At 35.8% G+C, this 19285-nt stretch overlaps 1 protein-coding gene across 4 annotated transcripts in view; it reads right to left on the bottom strand.

Moving 5' to 3' along the window:
- CADM2 (cell adhesion molecule 2) overlaps window positions 1-19285 on the bottom strand; it is a 619460-nt gene that overhangs the window by 101109 nt on the left and 499066 nt on the right. For all 4 annotated transcript variants that reach the window (XM_071756013.1, XM_071756028.1, XM_071756019.1 and 1 more), the window contains one exon: window positions 5344-5434. In XM_071756013.1, coding sequence (XP_071612114.1) covers window positions 5344-5434 — 91 coding nt within the window. The remainder of the gene's footprint in view (window positions 1-5343; window positions 5435-19285) is intronic.

Raw genomic sequence — 19285 nt, 5'->3', positions numbered from 1 at the left:
GTAAACCGTGACAAAAAGACAAAATAACTCTTCAGGATTCAAAAGACAAGAGAATAGTTTCAATTTGGTTTGAAACTATACAAGAATATATCCAAAAGTGAAATGTTGCTGAATAGGATTGTGAACTAGAGTGTCTTGACTAAGCTATGCACAGAAATGTCTAAATACTTTCATACTTAGAATGTACAAAAACCCAAACCCTGGACATCAATATTATTAAAATTGTCAATAAGGAGAGAAAATCAGCTACTGATTCTTGCATAAGAACAGACTCAGCTGGCACAAACACACCTCCTAATTTTTTTCCAAAAGAAAACTCTTAAAGCTGGTTTACTGTGACATTGGTCAATCACCCAACAATCCTCACACATGCTATCTCAAGGTTCCTTAAACTCTTGCAGCTAAATAGGGTATGTTTCTCCAGGGTGTTTAAAAACAATCTCTGTGGTAAACTGAAAAATACATTTCTTCTTCTTACTTTCCAAAAATTTTAATTGAAAATGCCATATCTTTATGCATACAGTATTGCAAATACCAGCCTTCCACCCTTGTTTATAATTCATGCCCCAAGTACTACACAAGTTGGATGAGAAACTGATTATATCTAGAGGTCTATATCCAGATTTTTTTAGAGACTTGTCCGTGCTAGATCCTAGGCAATAAATTTAGCCTGAATTTTACATGAAAGCAAGAGATAGGCCTTTTGGAAGGCAAATTATGAAGAAGTCTCCTCCCCTCACCATTTTATTCCTCCCATTCTGGCTCAACACTCTGGTCACCATGTATTCCTATCATGTGGGATTGATGTCAGGACAGATGTCCTAGAAATTCCCCAGCGGCAAACCCAAGGACTGCTGGCAGTCTATAATGTTCTGTGACACTTCATTAATCCCTCACATAGACTGTGTCTGCAAAATCATCACAGAACAGGCATGAAACCTGGCCTGATCTTTTTATTGGTATCACCACACTTGTATAGCAGCAATACAATGCTTACCCAGAAGAATAGGTTGTGCCTCCAAAGTAATTCCCCCAGTATCAAAAAATGCAGGGTGATGACCAGAGTTAGTGCTCACAATGATGAGCAGAGGGATAAAACAAAGCACTTGCAGAATTTGTGCATCCCATCTTACACCCTCTCATACTGCCTCACTGGATCATTCAAAATGGCTCACCCACATTTCTATCTTCCTATACAACCCCATTTCCTACTTCCTCCCCTCCCCCCCCAACTTTTTCCTCCCCCTTAGCCCATTCTCAGGACTACTTTTCCAACATTGTTATCTCTGCACCAAGACCAGAAATGTGAGGTGACATGAACCCATTCATAGCAACTAGCAACCTCAAGAGTCTGGGCTAATTCCAGCCCATCTCACATATTAAAACAATAGATGCTGCACACATGCAAGTGTCTGAGGCCAATTTTTTCTCTGCCAAAAGTCATGCCCTTTGACGGATCAAGCCATATCTTACAACCTATGATATGAAACTTTAGCAGGGCCTTAGATCTCCAGTTTTAAGATCTAATAAACAGTCATTTCTCATCCCTCTTCTGTATCTGTGGAGGATGGTCTTTCAGCAGGAGATGCAAAGGGTAGTTGTATTCCCAGAGGTGCTGATCTAAACAAGGCAACTTTCCCATTCTATCTGCAAGACACTAAGTTCATAGGTATTTTCTTTAGGACTGAAACATGGAATCTGGTCTTCCATGATGTACACGGTTTAAGGGACAGAAACCCTGCAAAGACTGGCTTGGTGATGAAGCATAAGATAGGGCAAGTACACTGAAGCTTTAGCCTCATTGCACTCTTCCCTTTTGGGAAAGAATTACTCTGCAGAAGCTATCAGTATCACGAATGTCACCACAGTCACAACCTGGCTTCATTCTTTTTCCATTTTCATCTCAAATGTCATTTTGAAGCTTCTGAAAATTGCTCTGGGATAAAGGAGAAATGTACCTGTAAGTGTTCATTTACTGGTATAGCCACTGCTGCCTACGGGAAACAGGAGATTGTTGTAACTGTGACATAAAGTTGACAGTGTATAGAAATTAACCCATGTTGTGTAAATGGCTATGAAGGAGCATGGCTGGCCCCGAGCTCTCCATGAAGCCCACAGTTCATCGCTTATCTTCTGACACTGAGGTATTTGGGCTCTGTTGACCTCTCCAATTTCTCTCTCTGCCAGCCAGAAGGTAATCATAACGTAGGTTGGGAGCATGACATTACTCTTTCTCATGCTAAGCAATTGCAAACTGCTTCCAGAAGGATGCCTGTTTATTACTGGCTCTGTGCCGTGAAAGAATGACCTAATGATGCTGGCAGTTCTCATGGCATAGACAATTAGAGGTGCATTTATTTGCAAGTACTTGTGCCCCTAAGGCTACCGCATACTGGTGCCCTGACTTGATAATTCCATGGTGTGGAGTTTTTATTTGGCTGCCCTTTCAAAAGCACATACAAGGTTTGCATTTGAATCCACTATGGATGTAACTGAGTTTTCTTTTAAAAAATAAATAAATCAGTAAACACCTCAATTGAACTTCTATTTAATTATTACATTTTAGCTAGTGTCTCCTAATGGTAACATTTGAAGTATATCCACAATAGTACACATGCCACAAAAGAAATATTGTGTATGACAAGCTAAGCCATAACATTTGCATAGTTTTTTTACCACCTTCAGAAATTATTAACAAATACAGGGGCCTAGAGGAAAAGGGAATATTTGAGAGGACTGCCTCTTTTTTTTTTTTTTAAACAGAGTTGAACAAGTTTGCCATGTAGTTATTTGCTATAGACAAAGAACAAGATGCATCTGACCAAAATTAAAAATGGATATAAAATTCAATGTAAATTTCTAAATTTAGACATCAGTTTTTGCTATCCCAAAATACAGGGGTAGATATTGATAATACAAAAGTTCATGGAGTATGCTTTGACACTGGAAGCAAAAGCCCTTTTCAAATGTCATGCAGAACCTCTAGTTCATAGTGCCAGCTTTCCTGTCCCTTTTTTCCCCCCTAACACTAAGAAGAATACTGTTTTTTTCACAATGAGAGCAATCAGCCATTGGAATAATCTTCTAGGGAAGTACTGGCTTCCCCAACATTGGACATCTCTAAGATTTAGCTGGACAAGGTGCTGGGCCATCTTGTCTGGATGGCACTTTTGCCATGAAAAGTTGGATGAGATGATTTTTGAGGTCCCTTCCAACCTGGTATTCTATGATACCCTATCATACCCTATATCTGACTGAACTAGCTGTCTAAAGTCCCTGTAGTTAGTGGAGTGAAAGTAGCAGAGGTGTGATCTGGCTCTTTCTTCTGTAATTGTCTAACGTAGAACAGACCAGTTATGTCATAATAGTGCCTAAATCTCTCCTCTGAATTCCCAGGTGAGTGGCTTAGGTGTAAATATCCACTGTGCAGATGTTTAAAGACGGATGAAATGGTTTGCATACACTCAGAAACTGAAAAGCACAGTGCCTCCTCATTGTAATACTCAGAGGTAGGTGAAATCATTGGAGGACTAGAAGCCCTAGTTGGTGTAATACAACTACTTCTCCTTCCTCCCCACATACCAATTACATCCATCTGTCAAATTATCCAGCTGTCTCACAAAACTAAAAAGAACAAAAGAAGAAATCAACCCACAACCTCCAGACCTTATTATTTAAAGACCAAGGGCCAAACCATTTCCTCTAAAAAACAACAGGTAATTAAAAATACATAATGACTGCCTTACTTCTAATTTTTATCCCTGTGGTGAATGATAGACAAGTAGTGAAAATCAAGCACCTTGGGCTAGAATGCCTGGAGTCTAAATGCCAAAGAGAGCACTTGGCATGTGACTGTCACCTGTTAAGTCACGAGGAAAACACTGGGATAGGGAAAAGCCTTAAGTATCGCTTAGCCAACAGTGCACTGGGGGCAGTCCAAGCTGACTTCTAAAATTAAGCACTTGCATAACTTCTGCTGAATTTGAAAATAATTGAGCAACAGACTCTGTAACTCCCAATACCTAGGGAAATACTCAAAGGCTATTAGATGGATAACTCCTTCTTCAAGAAAATAATAAAAGTAAGACATGGCTTATAACTGATTTTTGCGAGTTATCTACAGATGTATCTGCTGTAGAAACACATATTACTTCAGAGGTACATAGGTACACAAAAGATGAAATGCATTGAGTACCACATAAGACTAATTGGACAAGCTTCCAGTGTTCTGGTTTCAAGCTGGGTGCAAGTATGATCTAGATATCAAGTTGCTCAGCCCAGTCAAGATCTGGACAGAGCAGTTGCTTTAAAATGATACAGGCATATAATATGAAAAAGAAAAATACTTATGGAGTTTAAATGATACCATACTAAACTCAGAAGAGCTTTTAAAAATAGAAATTTTGGAAGTAGATCCCTGACCTGACTGAAATTGGACTTCAGGTTCCTATAACAAGCAATTCAATGAAGTCACTAAAGTTAAACCAGTGAGAAATTCAGCTCTAGGTAACATGATTTTTGGTGTGTAATTTGCACCTTTTCTAGACCAAAAATGTTATTGCACTATCACTTGCAAGACCATTCTAAAGCTGTGTATCACCACTCCCTAAAACACTTTATATTAATCTTTTCAGCAGTAGGTAAATATTTTATAAAATTGATTCATATTAACGTAATTTTAAGCAACTGGATTACTCTGTATCTTTAAGAGTACATATAGAACAGTTTAGCTGAGGAGACAGTGTTTTAAAGAGTGAAGTCTGTTTAAACAGCAGATTCAGTGAAAGAGTTAATCTCTGCAGGTCTGTCTGTAAAAAGTACTGATGGCAGAGATGTTAATTTCCAAGCAAAACAATTTATATTCGTAAAGCAGTCTACTTCTTTTCCAATTCTAGTTGAAACAGGCAGCCAACTTGCACATATCGTTAAACTTCAAATTCCCCTGTAAATGACAGACAAAGCATCCAGAGAGTTCAATACTATCTTCTCTGAGACTAGTTGATATAGAAGATTTTCATGAGACATTTTCTCTTCTATCATCAGTTCAGTGATGTAAACAGTGACTGATTAAGCCTGCACTCCTTGCAGGTTGATATACCTGACTGAAAAAAAATAATCTCACAGCTGGAATTCTTCCTGAAAACTAAAACAAATGACAAAGTAAAAGATGAATCCTCTATAGACACTTCAATCCTCTATAGACAGGCTTCAAGGGGCTTTCTATACCAGAAATTACTTTACACCCCAGGATGAGACAAAACCAGCAGATTTCTGCAGCTGAAGATTGCAATCACAGCAGAATAAGGAAAATAACAAAAACATATTACTCGTTAAATCACTTACACTGGTTTTCCTTTGGATTCACAAGTCAAAATTATAGATTGTCCTTCTTCAGGCCATGAATTGGAAGAAATGATTTTAACTAAAGGTGTATCTAGGAAGAAAAAGAATAGACATCTTGTTGATATACACAAAAAAGATTTATTATCTAAGAGCATATTCTTCTCTATTTAAAAAAGATTTAAAAGAGATTATATTGTAGATTTAATTCCCATTTGGAGATGCTTTTATGTGGAGCCTTGTGCAATTTCCTTTGCCTTCAGGAAGGCAACAGAAATGACCAACAGAACTAAACTGGTAACGTTTATATCCCAAGGAAACACAAATAGAAAGCAGATGTATACTCAGAGAATATAATTGTTTTCTTTTTGTATTCAGAACAAATGCTCCATACAACTATTCCAAGGTCTGATATCCAACAACTAAATAAAAAATATTGAGGATGAATAACAAGTACTCTGTCCAGTTGTTTCTTAGTCTGATTATAGGCTGATATGATGGAATACTGCTCCTACAGGAACGAATGCAATACTGTACATTTGAATAAGAATACTTTTATTGCTGCAGGAGCTTGAAACTCATAAGAAATCTACAACGTTTTCTCAGATAAAATACCTTGTTACAGGCATTTTACAGGATATTATTTCTGAAATACAATAATACTCCCCCTAAAATGGAACATTCTTTTTTTATTTTTAGACAAAATTTACAAAGAGAGCATTTGAAATATCTGAAAAATCTGTCTTCTGTAAAAAGGTAAAAATATTATTCCTATACATTGGAACTAAACGCATAGTTTTATTTGCAAAAAGATACACAATACAGCTACTGTTAATTCATGCAGAATAAAACATCTGTGCTAGACCTTTTACCTTTAAAAAACATCACCAGCTTGCTAGAAAGGATATGTTCTCATAATCAAAATATTTCGCATGAGTTGGAGGGGCACATCTCACAATTAAAAAAAAAAAGAAAAAAAAAGGTCTATTCAAAACAGGTTTTTTTTTTTTCCCCTAGGAAAAAAAAAAAAAAAGAGTTCAAAGCCATAGAGAGAAGACTTTTCAGACTCAATAGGAACGTATAAATCCTTGTTTCTTCCACAGTTTCACAATACAAAGAACACATCTTCCATCCATAGCAAAAAAAAATACTTTGATCTGAAATCTGGACAAAGATTTGTCTCATCCAATTTGCAATTACTATTTTCAATAGCAGGGAGATAGCAGGGACTTCAGAGATAACCTACTATCGAGCAAATGTGAAAGAGCATGACAATATGACCATGCAAAATCAAATGTAAAAAAATTATATGCTGTAACAATATGGTTTCTTATTGAGATGCTAATAGTCCTGTTGAACACTTAATGGCATATGAACAATTAAAAATGTTGGAATCATTTTTCTAACATTAAGTCCTATTTTTGGTATAACATAATGTATCAGCATGGCACCGTACAAGAAGAGGGAGAAATTTTGTGTGGACTTGTCATAATTCCACTGAAAGCACTGCCAGCATAGTTTAGCTTTCATAAATGCTGCACTTTACCTTATACCAGTAGCAAATACGTTTCACAGGTTCATATTTTTAAGAATCCTGCAAACCATTATGCAGGTGACTAATCCTTTGGAGGTCATTCCGGCATTTGCTTCATTTTTTAGCACATGCTAAAGGCAATGACCTCAAGTGCCTTAATAAATCAGGGCATCAAGTACTTCTGTGATTTCAGCAGTGCTATTGAAGATGAATAAATTACTCTCTTGACTATTGAACCAGAGGAACAAATGAGTATCAGATAGGAATACATGAAGAATTTAACTGAGGGAGCAACTAATGCAATGAGATCAAGAGGTTTCGAGAGAAATATGAAACAGAGTTAAACTTTGATGGAAGTAATCATGACAACCATAGGTGAAATTAAAGAAATTAAAAGCTCATCTATCAAGTATTACTGGCTTAAATATTTAAGAAATTATCAGCATTCTATGCATTGCTGCAAATGACCTGCGTAATACAGCAGACAGGACTTCAGACAATCAAGCTTTTGTTTTCATGGATCAATGAAGTGCTGTTTGCCCCAGCTTGAAGTTTCCATTCCTATGTTATTTAATGTACTAAACAGCTCTCAGTTCTACACACTTCTATACAGAACATGCTATCACCAAATACAAAAGGTCTTATATTCATATTCCACACTCTAATGTGCCATGAAAGAGTGTAGGAAATATATTCCCTTGTGGTTTTCTTTACCAGTTGGCTTGTATAGTGACTACTTGCTGCTTTAAAACAGAAAACACAGGGATTAATTCAACATACAGTTTATTTTGACATTTTTTGGTTTTTGTTAAGTCCTTTTGGTTTTTGTTAAGTCCTTTTTCAAAAATTATTTGATATTCTAATTTGGGTTGTTTATTCTTGGTGTTACTATTTCCACTTTATTTACCTGCTGTGCTTGATGTCTCTCCTGAATTAAAGTGTACACACAATGGAAAACTTCTCAGACAAAACTTGTCATCCACTTTCACATCCATGGATGTGAAATATTTAAATGAGAATATTTAAATATTCAATATGAGAAATATTAAATATTAATTCTCAATATTTAAAACGAGAAGGAATCTTTAGAATAATAGCATCAAAACTAACTTAAACATGTTATTTTAACAAAGATAATAAAACCCATCAGACTGGTATTTTTCTAGAACACAAAATAGTTTCACCAAATACTACCTCCCACTAGGACAGTGCATTTTAGAAAAAATTGACAAGTATAAATGTACTCTATCTACACTGTGAGCTTTAACCTGTCACCCTCAGAAATATCAATCATAACAACTGGAACATCACCTAATCGCCAGCAAACACCACCACCACTAGAAAACTAAATCCAAAGAAAGAAAAACATACTGAGAACAGTAATACAGTACGGGGTTGATTTATTTTCAGATATGCTCACCAGCTTGTTAGAAGTAATGTAGATAGTGAAAAAAAATCTCTACTTTTACAAGCGAAACAAATAAAAGGAGTAGGATCAAGGATTTTATTGTGGGTCAGATTTTCTGTTGCTCCTCCTTTGAAGTCAGTACAAGTATATAAATTTATATCAGTTAAACTTTCAAGAACTTTAATAATTTGTGTCTTGTTTAGGATTTGGACAAGTAGTAATAAAATATCGTAGATCAGTAATTTCAATCAGAATTGTTAAGAACAAGGGACTGGTGACTAAATTTCTTTACAATACCTACAAATGTGCCATTAAGCTGAATTCCAAGGATATTATAGAGGAGAGAAATATTCCAAAAAGAATAAGAGTTGGGAAAATCTGATTTTCAAAAAAACCAGCAGTGGTTGATGTGGCTGTAGGTAATACAGCAAACCTTCACAGTAAAACACACTGGTTTCAAAACTCAGTGACTTATTTATTTACATGCATGTCCAACAGTGCAAGAGCTGTTTGGTCTTTAGCTTGAATAATGAATTATGAGCTGAAATGGACTTTTGTCATCAATCTGAACTGAGACTCAAACCTGTCTACACATATACAGCAAGATGTCTTCACCCCCACATGCTAAGAATCTGCCCTTTTGCTGGAAATAACCGCTAAGCAGAGGTTACAGATTAAAACTATGGCTTGTTTTTTTGGTTTTTTTAAATATATATATAACATTTCCCATTTCAGCAGACCGAAAGCAAAAGTTCCACTGAGTAATTCTATTTCATCCATCTTTCTAGAATTTTGGTATGTCTCATTGCACAAGACCAGGGAAGTAATTTCAAAGCTTTGGGAAGATTTATCTATTTTGATAGAGCAATATCAGCTTTATTCAGCAACATACAAAATCAGTGAATGCATGTGGAAAATTGATTTCAGTTTATACCTGTAATTAATGTTATCTGATATATGAAGAAATTAAACACTTCAGCACATGATTTTTGTTGTACTTTTAGCTATAACTAGTGGCAATAGCTATAACTTGTGGAACTGCTTTACTGATTGATTTAATCTCTTTGAAGCTATTTCCAATTAAAGGTGGTTCTTATCAGTCACCAGACCTCTGCTGTTAATCAAATCTTCAATGCTAAAAGGTGTGTGGGGTTTTTTTCATATTCCCTTTCTATTTTTACGTTGATCAAAGTAAGAAAGATCCTATTATGTGTTTATGTTATTTTCTTACCAAGCCCTTGTAAGGTAACATTCAGAGACAAATTTCTTCAGAGAAATTTCCTCACATAAATTTCCACACATAAAGTAATAACATGGAAGCTGCTGGAAGATTCCTAATGATAAGTTATATTGAACTATATGTGTAAATCCTTGATAGCCATGGTGTAAAAGTGGAAACTGAATTCATAAAAGTAAACAAATTTGCCTAAAATTATAAAGCAGGTCACCAACAGAATCAGAAAATGAATCTCAAATAGAACCTTCTTAGTGCCAAGACTGTAAAGAAATCTGTCTTCTTTATTCTGGGTTATTTAGAAGTTCACAGACCCTTCAGTCCTTAAAGCACCAGATTGCTAGAGCTTCTGTGGATAACTTTTAATGCAGTTTCCATCTACTGTTTGAGTAACTGTATTAGCATACAACCCCTATGCATCCTAGGGCATTAATCAACAAAACTTGTATGGAAATAACCAGAATTTAAAAGAAAAATGATTTTGTGAGTCAAAAGCATAACATTAGGATGATGTTATGATTTCATCATGTTATCCTACAAAATAATCTCTCCCTAAAAAGATCTTCAGTGAACTTAGTTACAATCCTAGAAACACAAAATAAACCACCTCCTGGGGAGATGTCAGGGTGGGTGGAATACATACATCTTTTTGAAACTTTAAAGAATTTACTATTGGAAGTAGCAGACCCTTCAGGAGTAGAAACACCAGTGATTTCAGAGTCATTAGAATTCAAATAATGCTGGAAGTGCATCTATCCAAAGATGCATGCCTCAGTCTTTCCTCTGGAGAACTGAGATATTTATATCTATATTTATATGCAATATACACAGTAGTTGGCACTAGACTTCTCTGCACATTTGGTTAAAAAGTAAGTCTTTATGTGGCTCAAAATTTAGCCTTCACTCAGATTCCAGTGAAATGAAGATTAACAGAAAAAGTCTTAGCAGTTCTCCTTTGCAGAAACTTACAAAGATTTATGGTAACAGATTTAGAGATTCAAATCTGGGATTATAATTTTCAAGTTCTCTGCTGAATTATATATATATATATATATATATATACACACATATATATATATATTTAAAATAAATGCAATAACGTATTATGAAATTCTAAGCCCCCAAAATATCTTCCAATATGGCTAAAGTTTCAGGAAGCAGAATGGAAGAACACCTTCCTTTCGCTTACAGAGATATTGTTATTAATCCCTGAAAAAGGGTCCTGTACTTCAGTATTCCAAATTTTAGAGGTCTTCTATCATTCCATGTCTTGAGAAACAATGTCTATACTCACTTACATACAGGTAATTTTATTTTTATGAAGTGGTAATCAACCCACTAAGACTAGTTCTTTAGACAAGTTATTAGAGCTTATGAAGGTATTTATGGAAAAAAGAGGTTTCTTACACAACTGTATTCACACTAAGTAGATCAGATGCAGTAAAATACTTATTTGACAGTAATTCAGTGGTTAGAACATTCAGCCCTTTGGAATCTGTGGATCAAGGAGTTGTGGGCTGACTTCCTGTGCTTCAACAGTGGGCTACCAGGGATTCTAATGTTTGCTTTCCACTCAGGTTTTAAACTAGGATTTCACTTTGAATTTCAAAATTTATTTTCCTACCTATGTCCTAGTTTGGATAAATAGGATTTTCTGACATACTAAGAAAGAACAGGTATTGGAAAATTCTTAATGAATTCCACATTATGAATTACATTTCCACAAGTAATTCAGTACTGTGTAAATCTTCTCTATTTACATTCAGTGCCACCTTAACACAGAAGGTACCACTCAACTTATATTTTAAAAAGATTTCTCAAGCCAGATTACTATAGTCATGAAAAGAAGAACCTGTAAAACTTTGAAGATCCCTACTCATTTCCTGTGACACTTAATTGAATGTTCTGTCAACACTTAGCATTAACTTTGGTACATCCATTTTTGGGCTTTACATATAAAAAAATTACTGAAGAGTTTTCAGAGGGCTTTGAGCTGGTGCCCTCAGAGTATCATTCTTGCTTGTTGAAGATGTCAACATTTTTAATGTTTTTAAAGAATTCAAAATCCATAAATGTAACCACAATGCCAGAATCAGATACTAGATGTTTTACCAATACCATCCAAAACTTAAGAAGACATCTTTGGAAATGGTAATGAATACATTCAGCTACTGTACTTATGCTTGCATATTATTATTTAGAATGAAGTGCAATGCCCCTTCAAGTCTTCTGGGCTTTAAATGTGTTTATTGCAAGAAATCTGTAACTGTTACTGCTCAAAGAAAAATAGCATAAAAGAAGATGTGGGATTCTAAAAAATTGCAATGACAGCCTCCTGTAGTAGTACCCATTCATGGTTTTGCATGTATACAGTGATTTTGCAAAAATGTTTGAATCTTCTTTTTGTACCTGTCCACCAGGTTTTTGTCATGATCAAAGCAGTCCAATAATAAACAGTTAAATAAATAAATAAATAAATAAAAACAAGTTATTTGCTGCTTAAGTAGCAGTCAGTACATAAAGTACTCAAGGTCTCAATTTATAGTTTTGGGAAAGTTGTTTCACATAATTATAAGGAAATAGGTGACAGTGTCAAGAGGAAATCACATTTCTCTTGGTTTTTAACGTTGTCCCTTCATCAGAAAATGTTTTGGTTTGTTTTTTCCTGGACTGTAGGATTAAGAGATCACAGAAAAATGTACCATTTGGTGACAGTGATATAAAATATTCAATATATACAAGGTATATGGAAAAAGACTAATTTCTCAAATTATTTTAATTTATGAGTCTTTGGGGTTCAAAAGTTAAAATCCATTGGTGAGATTGTCTTCTCTATGCATGACACACATCAGTGTTGTATAAGCTGTCTAAATCTCTCTTTCTTAAAACATGAAGAATTTTTTCTTTCATAAGCTTTTTTTTTTATTTTTCACAATGTCCCACTTAGTCTTCCAAGTACAAACTGGTATCAAGAAAGTTAGACCCACTGAAAACAGTAGAAAGAAAAGGAGGCATAGTTGTTAAAAAATGTTTGCCTGTTGGAAACAAAAATGTACACCTCTATTCAATATAATAATACAACAAACATTACTAAACCTTAAAAACAAGGCCCTCCTATCTGATTAGTTTCCATGCAACCAAATTGTCAGGTGCATAATTCAAAATCAGGACAAACACAATCCTGTCCCTAATAATTTTCTAGATAACTAAAACAAGCTCATTAACATCATTTGACCCCAAGCCTCCACTCAAATACACTAGATTCTGATGCATGTTTCTTTTGAAGGTGATTCTCTCTCTGTAGTTTATGTTAAGAACATCTCTCCACCTGCAGTAAGAAGCTGAGTTTGTTGTAATGAAGTCTGTGATCCCCACTGAACTTACTGTTTGAGTGCAAATTATGTTAGCAGGAAATACAACGATACAGGGAGGGACCAATACATCACCTGTTATGTTGGTCAGAAGCAGCAAGTGCTCATAATATATCAAGATGTGCTACAACTGTCACTCAAATCCCTCTTTCTAAAAACATTGATACAGCCTTCTTATTTAATCCTTTAGGATGACGAGTAGATTTTTTTAATTACCTTTTGTCACTAGAAGTTTTCTTCTACACACAATGATTGGATCCTTTCCTTTTCCTGATTACCCATCTCAGGTGGGAAGGGGCTATTGGGTGATAGAACAACTGACTAAATAATAACAAGAAGGAATGTGTCTTATTAACTACTTGCTAGTTCAGAAAACATTCACTTGAGCTCCAGGCAGCCCACAGAACAAAATACATTGGCACTACCTATCGTGTATCCTCCATGTCATGGCTGCCAGATCATTTGGCAGAACCACTGGGATGAAGTTGCTCCCCTCTACGTAAAATTTTGTTTGGATTTCTCAGAATAGTAGGAGGATTCTCATCTCAGCAAACAGGTTGTGCTTTGTTGCAGTATGTGGAATACTCCCTTGGTTGGTTGGTTGGCTGGTTGGTGAGGCTCACTGCATTGGTCTCTTGCCATAGCCTGCTGTATAATTTCTTACAAGAGTCCCAAGAGCAATAGAACATATTACTACTCAGATGAGTAGGTGGGTTTCTCTCCCTGTTACTGTTTCAAGCTGTCTGTATGGCCAGCAATTGCCACTGTCCAAGAGAACTTACAAATTTTCCTTTGTCACCAAAAGGGACAGAAAGGTATTAGCCCCCCACATCCCTGCTGCTGCCCACTGACTGTTCCCAGACCAGTCTAAGTTCTGATACAATCATCCAACTATGTACAGAAGAATCTCCTGACTCAAAAAGCCAAGCTTCCTGACTAAAAACCATTCCCTCTGTGTACGAGAGTTCAAATTAGTATGATTGATTCCTTACAACACACTTCCCTTCTTACAGGTTTCGCTAAATTATGAGCTACCAACAGCATGCCTTTATTATTTTATGACCACAAACCTTCTGAATATTGAAAAGCTTCCATAAATTTCTCTGATATTTTATTTTGGCAGTGAACAACAGAAGTTCTAGTGCTATCATTTTAAAAAATGTTATAAAAATCTAAGTTCAATAATAAAGGATTATTGCTACCTGGTAATAAATGACTGCCAGATGATAAGATTTAAAAAGTATTTCCTGAGAGACTAATTCTTCTATTTTCTACCTGGTTTTATCTGTTTTTGCTAAAAGCATGTTTGTGAAATCTATTTATGCCACAGCCTTCTACATTTTTCATCATGTTTTTTCTCTCTTATTTCTTTGGAACCTTTCCATCATTTACAGATGCAAAGATAAAATAAGCAGATACCTTTGAAAATGATAATGTATATGCTTTCTAGGTTAATTAGCACTGGAGTAAGCATAGGATAGTTTAAAGTTTGGTTGTGGCTTGTTTTTTTCCAGAAACCATGAGAATTTTCATATATGAACAGTAATTACAGAAGTCCTTGCAAATTCTGTACTCATACAGAATCTTATTCCTATTTGTAAAAAACGTAAGTAATTAAGCTGAGAAAAAAATTAAAGTACATTCCAAGGACAAACAACTCTAGTATGTACAAAAATAAACATCATACTGGATATTCCAAATGAGATCTGAAAGAAGAGAGAGGAGTACAGTAATCAGCTCTGTGAAAGTGCTCACCATAATAACTTTTACACTTAACAGCTGTGTGCATCTTACAGCTGTGAATCAGCATTCCCTCAGACTGGGTTTCTTTTGTAAATGACAAGTATCATGGTCTCTGCCTATCCCCTATTGCTTTGAATAAGCACACACAACGCAAGCCTCCACTGACAAACTTCATCAAATTACCCTGGGTGATACAATAGGTTTGATGTTCTGCTTCAGAATATAATAATTGAATCATTGCTTAAAAAAGAGAGAAAAGCTCAGTATTGTATCTGACAAATTATTTCATTATTAGTATTTGTGGGTGAGATAAACACTAGATCAAATGATTAAGTCATGGCAATGGTATTTCATTTCAATAAATGTATTACACCATACTACAGAAAGAAGTGTCATAATATTTTTCAAATACCTAGCTTTGATAAAAGAGAATACTTGGGACCATAGCCACCTGGATATTCCTCTATCTTCTTTACACTCTTAAAAAAACTACAGTCAAGCAGGATCTGAAACAGCATATGGTCCCTTTGTTATCAGAGATTCTTTGCTATTTTATCCTTTATCTCCTCTCTTTTAATTTAAAAGCATGTTTATTGAAGAAAAAAAGTAATAAGAGTTTATAGCAGAAGAGCATAAAAACACTCTCCTGGATGCAAAACAACTTGCCAAATGCCAATGTGGGTGAAAAGAAGGATGAAATGTTCCCCCCTAACACTCCTTATTTTTGAGTGCCTGAATTGAAGAATCAGTCTTGCAGGAAACACTTCAAGTTACTAATTCTGAGAAGACTGACTATCTGGTTCTTTGTTAAAAAAATTCGTTGTATCCATTTTAGCATCTCACCTGTCAGTCTTAAAAGGCTCCTTCATCACAACTGCTAAAATAAAAATAAAGTAATTAAAATGTTGTAGTACATAATGTGTGGCTTGGGGTTTTGGGAAGGTGAAAGCAGAGATGGAGGTACACTACCAAAGCTCCACGATTCCTCTCTGCTACATTTAAAATGTGTTAAAACCATAACCTTCCTTTGTTATTTTATGTGGTCATTGATCATTCTTACCTACTTTGTTGTTGGTCTTAAAACTAGCAGAGACAAATGTGAACGTAGTGTTCAATGTATTGGTAGAGCCTGATGAATTAAGTGGCAGACAGAGTAGCATTGTCACCACAGTTCTAAATGTGCCACTTCACGAAGATAGTAAGCACCAGACACAGCATTTCCCTTTACATGACTTTGCAGAATGGGTAACCTGTGTCTCAGTTATCCATTAAGTCCCATGCACGCATGAATAACAGCAGAAATTATTTTATCTGTCAACTCAATTCTGTTTCCTTCAATGAATGCAAGTGATGAAGCTTAGTTTTACAACTTTTAGCTTAATTATTTCTATCATGCCACTTCTCCAGCTTAAGCAATCCCCATTTTGCCATTCTTTGCAAATATGTAAACCTCTCTGTTCCATGTAACATCTCTGTTGCCTTACTCTGTGCTCTCTCCAACTTATTTATATTTTATCTCTTTTTTGCCATGTCACCTCAAAGTGGTAAAGAAAAAAGGCAAGAGAAAAAAAAAAAAAAAGCAAGAGAAAAAAAAGTATTCTGTCTAACTCACCTTTGTTATCAAGAAACACCTAACTTAGTCCCTACGTGACCTTTCAATGTAATTTTATCTTCTGTATCCTCAGTTTCTTTAGCTTAAAGCCTTCAGTTTCATGGTGTCTGACAAATTATTTTGAATATGGCTTGAAAACTCCAGCACATCCAAAAATGTTGAAGGAGTAAAAAGATATCTGGACACTCAGCATACCCAAACACCCCCTTGAGATTCTCTCTGCCATTCGTATCAGATATTGGACACTATAAAAGTTTAATCTATATAAAAATAGCTAAGCAATATTTCCAAGGCATGAAAATTGGAAAAAAATTATTATAAATATACACAACACCCTCATGAAGGGCAAACTATTCCTTGGTAGGGCATCCTCCTAACAATCTATGTATGTTTTCCTTTAATCTGTCTCATCTGTTTGCTAGTCTTTAGTTTTGAAAATTAACAGCCCCCTAAATGTTCTGTAGGGAAGGCCTGGAACAGCTCAGTCCTTCTGTCAATAGGCTGACTGGCCTAAGGTGACCGGAGCTGTAACCTGGGGTGTGAAATAAACAGATTCCATAAATTTCTGTTTCCTCCCAAGATGATATAATTTGAAATAACATCAAAACTAGAGTAAAGAAAAAAAAAATTTGGTTATCTTAAGCATAATTTTTAGGGCAGCAGGGAGCTCACTGGATCTTAGTCATGTACCTGAAAAATTCTTGCTCCAATTGGAACCTCATATGGAACTTCTCAGACACTGAACTGTCATTCAGCCACTCAGCTTTTATAGTTGTTAGTGCTACCCAATATAAAGTACTAATAAAAGGTACATTGTAAAACTTCCTTTCTAGTTTTCCTGTAAATTCAACTTCCCACTACAGTGGGGCAGTCAGTCAGGCTTGGGGATGCTTCTGCAGGGCTGTTTGTACTAGGTCATTATTTCTGAAACCTACCTCGGCATGTAGGGAAAAGTTTATCATTTCAAGGAATCAGTGGCACTGTCTATTATGCTAGTTTTCTGGTCTTTTCAGGTATATGAACTAACTTGTTCTCCTATGTCCACCCAAGAATATCCTTCAGTGGCTTAAGTAGCACACTGTGGAGATTTCTCCTGATGACACTGGCATGTGGCCAGTTGTGAGCAAATTAACTGTGACCTCAGAAGCACACACTGAGATTTGAAAGTATCTGTCCCTAGCCTCCCTACCAGACAGAAAACAGTTGCTAGTCCACTAGTGCTCATTAATTTGGAAACATCACCACAAGGACTGAAGATAGCATCTCCACGTGGCAAAACACTGTCTGGTTCAAACATATATTTGGAACAGGTTCAGGGATGACTTCACTGTGCACAGTTTACCACCATAGCTATGCCCTCTGTCTTTCCAGTCCTTTTACTACAGGTTGTCTCTTTCCTACGCCTAGAGGCTTATTCCTCTGAAGTGGAGTTATATTTATTTTACATTTATTTCCTAAACATCCTACTTTTAAAATTACACATTCCCTCCCAAAGTTCCCTTGAAACCTTGAATCTTCTATTAAACACACAACAAGCAAATGCAGTAACCTCCCTATACCATATTTTCAGGTTTTTCTGCAGAATAGACTAGCGACTCTATGGATTTTCCTACAAATTATTTTAGAAAGAAATAAATTATATTAGATTATATTTCACTTGTAAACCACATGAACATATGCCTCCAGATGGGAAAGGTCAGGATTTTACATTAACCCTTTGAACTAGATATCCCCTTTGAAAGATGAAAGTTTGGTAGTAAATGGACCCAGAAGTTTTTGAATAATTTTTCATTTAAATAATGGATTTCTTATTTTCATCCATCATTAACTTAATTGATCTCATTTAAACATGCAAATTGTGGCACTGAACTTTCATGTTCACAGATATGATTCTTTACTGTTTACAGTAACCTTTATGTTTCATTTGTTTCAAGCATTCACTAATATGAAAAGCTTAAACAAGATAATTTTAGTTATTAACGTGGCGTTTACATAATTATTGAGCTAAATAATTAAACAGAGTAACGTCTTATTTACTTTTCATTCAATCTCTAGAGGTGTACATGTACTGAAGCTGTATCTTTTAATTTGGATTCTTACCAGTACTATTTTTAAATGCATCTTACCCTGGCAAATATGGAAATATCCCTCCTTTAAGGGAGACAGAATGGAAAGCTGGTCAATGAAGTACTGAAATAACTTTGAGACATATTTATTACTCATATCATGGATCAGAAAACCCAAACAAAACTGCTTTTGTAAAACACTAGCAGAGTATCTCAACACAAATGAGTCTTGGGTGGAAACCTGTATGTATATAAACAGTAAATTTATCTCACAATATAACAGGGAATCAACTGGAAGACCTTGAAATTCTCTCATTCTCAAGGTCACAGCTGTCCAGCAGAACTTCATCTTCATTGAAAGAGAAAAGCAGGAACACCACTCAAAGAGTTGACCTCTAGATGATTGGAGCACAAGTCACAAGACATGGTGTCTCTCTGTCAGATTCAAGAAGCCATTTAAGAAAATATCCAGCTTTTCCTCATGAGCTTCTGGAGGATTTAAACAGCTGACAGATTTTCACTTAAGTGAAGGAAACCTTTGCTTGCTTAGGCCCACAGAGAGAGGGAGGTTTTGTGAAGGACGAAGGTCCTGTCTGTACACCAGAAGGCCTCTTGCTTTTTAAGGAGGGGCAAAAAGTGCCTTTAATCATGAAAACCATCTAAGTTGTGAGATCAGCGTTGGGCAGAGAAACCTATTTGAAAAGCTGAGTTGTAAGGATCTAAGGTCCAGGCTTCCTGTTCTGTAGAGATGGAGCAAACAGTATTGCTATAGCCAAGCCCAAGTGACCAAGATGCTGGCCAGTGTTTTACACTAACCAGCTACCACCCTCTAATAATTCAAGATGGGAAGTATGCTTCATTGCTATGGATAAAAGACACATGCAAAAAAGAGTCCTGGGACAGGCCAATACTGGTGCAAAATCCAGCACTCTTTGGTGTCTGAAGCAGAGATTGCTCTTCCAGCACACACAGTCCTG

Source organism: Heliangelus exortis, chromosome 1 (genome assembly GCF_036169615.1).
Source record: "Heliangelus exortis chromosome 1, bHelExo1.hap1, whole genome shotgun sequence".
Classification (NCBI taxonomy): Eukaryota; Metazoa; Chordata; class Aves; order Apodiformes; family Trochilidae; genus Heliangelus; species Heliangelus exortis.
The sequence above is the reverse complement of the archived record's forward strand: the minus strand, read 5'-3'. Positions and strand labels throughout refer to the sequence as shown.